Source organism: Convolutriloba macropyga, unplaced genomic scaffold, assembly GCF_964194025.1.
Source record: "Convolutriloba macropyga unplaced genomic scaffold, txConMacr16.3 SCAFFOLD_379, whole genome shotgun sequence".
Lineage (NCBI taxonomy): Eukaryota > Metazoa > Xenacoelomorpha > Acoela > Convolutidae > Convolutriloba > Convolutriloba macropyga.
This window is the reverse complement of record NW_027452103.1, coordinates 142,050-150,000: the sequence shown is the minus strand read 5'-3', so window position 1 is coordinate 150,000 and position 7,951 is coordinate 142,050. Positions and strand designations below refer to the sequence as shown.

General features: G+C 37.7%; 2 protein-coding genes across 7 annotated transcripts in view; both read right to left on the bottom strand.

Annotated features, from left to right (window-relative positions):
- Positions 1-3,663: 3,663 nt before the first annotated feature.
- On the bottom strand, positions 3,664-5,566 carry LOC142357199 (epithelial sodium channel subunit gamma-like). 2 transcript variants are annotated; one of them, XM_075408868.1, is made up of 2 exons: positions 5,331-5,566; positions 3,664-4,600 (listed from the first exon to the last, which is right to left on the bottom strand). In XM_075408868.1, exons 1-2 carry the CDS (start codon positions 5,465-5,467, stop codon positions 3,670-3,672), a joined length of 1,068 nt encoding a protein of 355 aa, XP_075264983.1. In that variant the 5' UTR covers positions 5,468-5,566; the 3' UTR covers positions 3,664-3,669. The 2 variants fall into 2 exon arrangements, with proteins under 2 accessions (XP_075264983.1, XP_075264984.1); XM_075408869.1 differs by lacking the exon at positions 5,331-5,566 and adding an exon at positions 5,097-5,182.
- The window catches only part of LOC142357198 (membrane frizzled-related protein-like), a 38,973-nt gene continuing 36,575 nt past the window's right edge, over positions 5,554-7,951 (bottom strand). For all 5 annotated transcript variants that reach the window (XM_075408865.1, XM_075408867.1, XM_075408863.1 and 2 more), the window contains 3 exons: positions 7,357-7,471; positions 6,479-6,938; positions 5,554-5,570 (listed from right to left, as the gene is read on the bottom strand). In XM_075408865.1, coding sequence (XP_075264980.1) covers positions 5,562-5,570; positions 6,479-6,938; positions 7,357-7,471 — 584 coding nt within the window. In that variant the 3' untranslated portion in view covers positions 5,554-5,561. The remainder of the gene's footprint in view (positions 5,571-6,478; positions 6,939-7,356; positions 7,472-7,951) is intronic.

Below are 7,951 nucleotides of genomic sequence, written 5' to 3'. Positions count from 1 at the left end.
GATTGCAAGTTCAAGACTGTCAGTCCTCAAGTATGGCGGCTAAAACAATATAAGATTGGGGCTTTTCAAGGGGATAATTACCACCTACGCTTCCATCATTTACCCCCAAAAATTACCCCCTACTCTTACACCATTTTATCACCCCACCCCAAACTACCCCCCAAGCTTGCATCGAATTACACCCATTATCCCACACACACAAACACAAAAAACACACAAACACACACCACACACAAAAAACTTACAATCACACACACAAACACACACGTATAAATATATATACATATATAAATATATATATATATATATTATATATATATATATATATATATATATATATATATATGTATATATATATATATATATATATTATATATATATATATTAATATACAAAATAGGTGGTTTTCTTAGAAGTTACCACCATCTCCAGTAGCATTTTAGGGTAAGGAAACATGGATGATCGTAACGCACAAAAGATTGAACCCAGGATAGTCTGGACATAAACACACGAAAAGTTCGATTTTTGGAAAGGACTGTAGTCTTGGACGTGATTGAACGAGTCTGTAAATAGACGCTTTTGATCGAATGAGGACGCTAGGCCGCCCCAAAATTTTTGAACACTAGACGAAAATCTTGACATCTTGACATTTGCCCTTTGCGTGCATAAGGCTAGATCGATTTTTTTTTCAAAAAAACAACAAATTTTCGCAACATGTTACACTTATTCTCAAAAACAACAAAATTTAGACGAGATTTGTCCTATAATGTCAGTCCTATATTTGATCTTGTATGTGTACTACATCCTATATTTGTCAGTCAACCAATAAATTTCTCTATCTCTTTTTAAGTGATTGCTCTTGCGGTCTGCTTCCGAGCTGAGAAGGAAACTTCACAGGACCTTTTCACGCGTAATACGCGTACTAATGAGTTAACAATCATTACTTTTATGAAAAGCTAATAGTTGGTGACTTCTCTATGTTTTTTAGGCAGTGATCCAGCATAAATGTTTTGCCTAAATTTCTAAGTTTTTTCAAAACATTTATCGATTGTTCACAAATGGCAAGATTTAGCTTAGTATCCTTTCCTGAAAAAGAAGCAACCCTGGATTCATCTCCATACAGAAGGGATAGAGAGATACGAGACTCCATTAATAACTGACGCTGTCCTGCGAACCCTCAGGTACACTTATGGCTTCATCAACTCTCTCCTTTTGCTGATTCTGATTCGACCATTTCACAAACCAATCAAATATCTCAAACGAAGAATCAGCTTCAACTTCTCCGCAAGTCGACATGCTCAAAATTAGGATAATTTTTCTATTGCTCTGAACCTATAAATATATTCTTTTCCAATTTCCATTAATACATCCCTACGAAATGCGGTGTAGTTAATTCCTGATTGATTTGTTTTTCTTAACTGGAGAACTCGAGTTAGAGTTTAAGTATGAATTACAAGAAATATATCTCTTTGGTAACTGTTCAACCAGGTTGAGAGGTTGAAAAAATTCCCTTCTTGGGCATCGGATTCCGAAACCGATATACTGTCATCCCTTTGTCGAAGTTACCCGCCTGATTACCCCCTAAAATTGATGTAAGAGTATGGGTTAATTGTCTATGGGGGTTAAACAATGTAAGATTAGGGGTTAATGGGTGGTAATGGGGGACTTTGTAGATTTTACCCCCAAACTACCCCCAAAAATGTGCAAGATTAGGGGGATATTTTTTTTGGTGATGGGGGATAAAATAAACGATGTAAGATCAGGGGGGATTGGGGAGAGTAAATTCATATAGATGGGCCGTCAAGAATTGGGCAAGCATTGATGGTTTAGAGGCTAATGAGAACCAGCGGAGGGTACATTGATTGCAAGTTCAAGACTGTCAGTCCTGAAGTATGGCGGCTAAAACAATATAAGATTGGGGCTTTCAAGGGGATAAATACCACCTACGCTTCCATCATTTTACCCCCAAAATTACCCCCTACTCTTACACCATTTTATCACCCCACCCCAAATAACCCCCCAAGCTTGCATCGAATTACACCCCATTGTCCCACAAATTGGTGTAAGGGTTTTGAGGGGGAAAGGTTGAAAATTCCCCCGACTACACCTCCCCTCCCCCTAATTTTACATTGTTTTTAGGGGAAAATTCGACACAATTTGAAAAAAAAGCCAATTTAAGGACAGCATTTCAAGCAAACTCAAACGAACAGCTCCCAAAGTTGCTAAGTAATAGTTTTATTATTAGCAAGATTCTTCGAACTTAAACGTATGAGATTTACCAAATTTAGCTTACATGTAGCTTTACCTAGTCTAGCCCTGGAATTATGAAATAACCTATTAATTCCAGGTGGTTGGGTCGATTATTGAAATTTGATTTAAATTACACGGTCGAGGACCTCAGTTGAGGTCCAGCCAGTTTCTTCTCATGCACACAAATGAGTCAAATTAAGATGTTTCGCCATCATCTTTAGATCTCGTGACCTTCTCCAACCTTAACCAATGGCTAACCAATTGTTCTGCGTGTCCTTAATTTTTAGGGAAATTTAAAAAAAGATTCTGCCTGCAGTAGCTAGAATGAAGACGAGAGGAAATCATCATTCAATATTTATTAAATAAGGCAGGTTAAAGGCAGTAAACACAATTCATATATAGAAAATGATTTTTTAAGTAAAGAAACGACTTTTGCTACCACTATTTCAGCTATCTGCACGTTTCAGCAAATTTTGTTGTAAAAGCAGTGTACTTTTGGCGGCTTTCAACACATTCACTTCAAATTTTAAATTGTTTCATTGAAAAGGTGAGTAGTTAGGAAATTCTGCTTACCAACTGGTAAAACTTTGTGTGGTTTGCTGTTTTTAGCGTTGATTTATTCAGGATTCGCAACGCATTCACCGCTTTTCTCACATCCTTAATTGCAAAATTTTCTGCAGTGAAAATATTTGGTAAATTTAGCGGTGAATTTTTTTGAGGTTTGGGATTCTTAGAGGTAATTTGTTTTTCATCGCTCTAAATGCTTTCACCGCTATTCTTATTTTTGTTTTATTATGCAATAGTTTCTGCGGTCAAAATATTTGGTCAATTGAGCGGTGAATTTTTGAAGACTTGCAAATCTTAGCGACGAAAATTTTTCACCGCATTCAGCGCTATAAATCGCAATTCTTACATTTCTTAGCATTTCTTAACGTTCACATCACGACCCGGACAGATTCATGTAAAGTCGCACACTCAACTGCGGAATGATTTTCGAAAAATGTGACCGAATTTTTGGCAGAGGTCGAGAAAGGCCTCAGCTGAAAAATGTCTGGAAGCAAAGAGTAAATTTGATTACTCCGGCTTAAAACTGTCAATGATACAACTTTCTGAATGTCGTACTCCCTATTCCATTACCCACGGTAATCTTGCAGGGATATTGCATCTTACTCTTGGTCACATTACTCTTGCAAGACTGCACAATCATACCCGAGTCTTGCAAGATGATCGTCGTTTGCAAGAATCTTGTAAAATAAGAGTCGGAGTTGAGTTGCACTAGAGTTTTGAAGAAAAAGCTCAAATGTTGAAATTAATAAAGACCTGCTGGACCTAGACTTTACTCAAATTAAGCATAAAAAATGGTTTTGATTTACAACTAAAAATAATTCCTCGGGCGATATCTCAATAGAAAAATTGTTTTCAAACAGTTGAGGTTGAATTGTTCACAATAAGTGCCTCAAAACAATGAATTATAAACTCAATAACATCAAAAATAACAAAAATACTCCATCCGAGCCATAACCCAATGTAAGCTCCAAAATCGCTCCCTAAATCAGCGAATTCATAAGCTGGGAACGAAGTTATCATTTTAAATGTTAAACTTTCGAAAAAAATCTCCACGCGCACAAAATTTTCTTTAAAATTTTTCTGCAAGATTTCTTCTGTAATATTTGGTCGCGATACTAAATTTTGAGTGTATTCCAAAATTCGTCTGGATTTTGATTGAAGAAGTTTTGAGGCGAGAAAGGGGGCAAAACTTTTGGAAGGCCAAGGTGACCTTGAAGTGGTTAGTATATAATCAGTTGATTGACAAGCCAAAGGGCAATCACAACCCAAATCTCCATTTTTGCTGTCTTCGTAAATTCTGTTCACGCAATTGACTTTTTCTTTATCGCTCGTATCGCAGACATTCTGTGAACAGTTATTCACGATTTCATTCGCGGTGAAACCTTTCAAATCGGGAAGGGATACTAAACAACAACAACGCAAAGACATGGAATGGATCAGGCAAAAAGTTGTGCATAAATCTTGGGAATATTTCAGGATTGCTTCCTCCAATTTTTTGTCCAGCATCAAAACTTCGGGAAATTTAGTAGCGCAGTTTCCGTACTCATCACCCAAAAGGGAAGTTTTCTCCATTTTTAGGCTGATAGAAGTTGTTTCTCCGGCCGCAGCTGCGATTGTGCTGGCTCCATCATCGGAAACAGTGTACGGATCGTGAATTAAAACTCTGGCTCCTGTTCTTGGAGCAAGAATTCCAATGTATTCCTCGGCGTCTATGAATAGGGTCAATTTCAGACCATATTGGTTGCCGGCTTTTGTTGAGTTTTTCAAGCTTTCTTCTGCATATCTATAACCAGAAACTGAACCTAATTTAACGATTGATACTTCCTTGAAAGGTTTGTTTCCTAAATAGGCAGATAACAACTGCAATTTAACACAAAAGACAACACTAATAACCACAATTGCTCGAAAGCCAGAACTGTCAAACCAAAAAATCTATGTGCGCTATAGTATAGTAAGTCCCATAAAGTTGCAACGCAAGCGAACGTTCGAAAAGCTCGGGGCGTGCAAATGTGCAGTGTTTTGCTAGATATCTCCATGTTTTAAATTTGAACTTTGACCTTTCAACGTTCGAAAGCGTTGCAACTTTATGGGACTGACTATCTCATAAAGTCGAAAAACTTTCAACACATGCAAACGGACGACAAAGTACTCATCTCTGCATGTATTAAATTTGAACTTTGACCTTTGAGATGTCCGATAGTTTTTCAACTTTATGGGACTGACTAGTCTGTCTCATAAGTTGAAATAATCGAACGTTTCGGGTTTCAAAATGCCCAAACCTGCATTTGAGCTCTACTGTGGTCATGTGTATGCGAACGTTTCTTCGTTTCAACGTCTGTTCACATCAGGTTTTTTTTGCGTGCATATTTTAGCTTTAAACTTTGACCTTTGAAATATGACCTTTGAACTTCGAAATTTGACCTTTGAACTTTGACTTTTTCAACTCTGACATATGACTATAGTTGTCTTCGAAATAGATTATTTCATCTTTGAGGGACACGTTATGAAATAACCTGGAGTTATAAGTAAAGCAGTTGCCGTAGAGCTCACTGGGAGATGAAGTGAACTCATATCCGAGAGGAAGACATTCAGAGTCATCAAATTCACATTCAGCAATGAACTCTTTTGCTTGATGACCATTGAGCTCCATCAAGTTGTACGAAAGTAAATTGCGTTTGAAGTCTGCATACTCGGATCGTATCGAAGCCTCGAAGCGGTCGAATAGAGAATATTGTCCTTCGTTTTTATCGGTTCTATATGTCGTCGCCATTCGGGGGTCGAGAATTGAGGATTAATTAAAGAAATTTTGAAAGATGGATATAATTAAATTTTGCCCTAGTTAGCTGTAAATTTATTTAACTTCTGATCAACCTTGTTTCTGATGTCATGTTTCTAACAGTGTATTTTATTTTTATTGGGTTTGGCCTATCCGCTGAGACAATCCTAGTCTCCGTTTTCTTCGTGGGTTGCAAAAATTGTCTCTCACTGTCAAACAGATCTTTTTGCGGTGTCCGATTGTTTAAGGGTCTCATTGAAAAAGTTGGACGCATTTGTGACCAGTATTTTGTTCTGTAGTTCCCAGTTCGAGGTCCCAGACCCTAGCCACCTCTGACCAGACCGACTTGGGTCACACACAGGGGTTATCGTGTGACCAAAATTATAGGTCGTACAACAGTAGCGCAGAATTTTATGGTCTCACTAAAGTCGCACAAATATGGTCGCACAAAAGTCTGGTCAGAGGTCATTTCGGTCTGTCAAGGTCTGAGCAGAGACTGAAGTCTGACTATATTCTGATCAGAGGTGCCTTTGGTCTGAGACCTGAACCTGGGTTTCAAAATCAAACTTGGTTTCAATATCGGACTTTGATTGGGTTTCAATATCTCTTGTTAATTGAAATCAATATGAACAGTTTTTTGCCCAGGAACTTTTCTTTATGATAAAGATGAAATATTGCCAATTTTCGGCGAGCTTTTTTCTTCTATGATAGAGGATCTATGACATTTCAGTTGTAAGATGAAAACTTTCTGTCGATTTTGGGTCGAGTTTCAAACTCAAATTTCTCCATTTTTTCAATTTTTGTTTACCTTGAAAGTATCCTGTTATCGACCCTTGACAATCAAAATGTCGAGTGAACTACCAAGATTTAATTAATATTCTCGACCCTCATGTCATGAGTTTCATCGTTGGCTCTAAAATCGTTCGCAGATAAAGATCTTTTCGCCAGACTGGAGACAGAAATTCTTCCCTGTTTTTTGTTTTCGACTTTAGGCGCTGTCGCATCCTTGCCTTCAAAACTAGATTTTTGGGGGGTGTTTCGTTTGTCCCGATTTAGAACAGATTGGTATGTTAAATTGAACCCTTTAGCATTCCATGTTTCATCAGTAATAAAACTAACTGTCAATTCGTGTCCGGATGAAATTACCCAATTAGGGTCTGGCAAACTGTTGCCACACAATTTTTCCTCGCCGGTGAATTGCAAAGCGTCCCATGAACTCGCATTTCCATCATAAATCGATAACCTATCCATACAAACTTTTCCCGCCATTTTTTCCTCGAGGTCAATCTCAATTAGCGATACATTTACTCGATAGTTCTCTTCAGCCGTGATTGTCCACGAGCACCTCGTAAAGATAAATGTTTCCTATCTTAGATAAAACTAGTCAGTTCGAAAAAAAGCAGTGAAAGGTTGTTTGTGTCTGATCAAATATGAACGAATGAAACCCCGAGTTTTATAGAGTTTGATAAAGACAACTAACTTGATCATAAAAAGTTTGGATCCTTTCCGTTTGTGCCCCCCCCCCCCAGCTTAGTTGGTGCGTATTATTTGCAGCCCCCCCCCCCCCCCGAACCTGACGCACGTGCCGTATTTTTACAAAACGATTTACTTTGTAATGGCGCGTGCTCGCTGGGAGCACTAGAGGACGTAACGTACCGGAAGGGCACAAACGGAATTAAAAGATCCAAAAATTTTTACCAGCAATACAGGTGGCTTACTTCTAAAAATTTGCCAGTTGTGACTTATAGGAAGGAAACAGTTACACGGCGGATTCTTTGTAATAGTTGGGAAAATTTTCGGAGGTGAGCGTCTGTAATTGTTCAGTGGCCCGTATATTTCCGCCACAGGTGTCGAGACATCCTGCTCTCTCCGACTCATCTAATAAAAACACCATTTTCTAGTTATTTAAACGATCCATTTATCGAAAATTAAAGAAGTCTTAAAAGATCAGAGTAGCGGGATCAAGGTTGCTGCCACCAAGCTTTTTACCATAGAAAAACCTATAATTGACATTTTAATAACTCAATTGTTCTCAAAAAAACTTTCATCAACTATTGTGAAGTCATCTAGACCGGAAACCCTTGTTCGAAGCAAAAACTTTGCTTTTCGATTAGAAAGAAGAATTTCTCGTGAATGAAAAATGAATATAAAATTCTTCGAAAGATCAATTTTAAAAAAAATTCATTAGAGATCTGATGTATAGATCAAAATGGTGATTTTGAAGAAAAAACATACCCGGCAGATTGCCGGAAAATAGCCGCCGCTGATTCCAATAGGCATGGTTGGGATTGAAAGAATAGAAGGTATTGAAACAAAAACATTTTTGTACAAAAACATTTTTTAGGTTCGATTTATTTT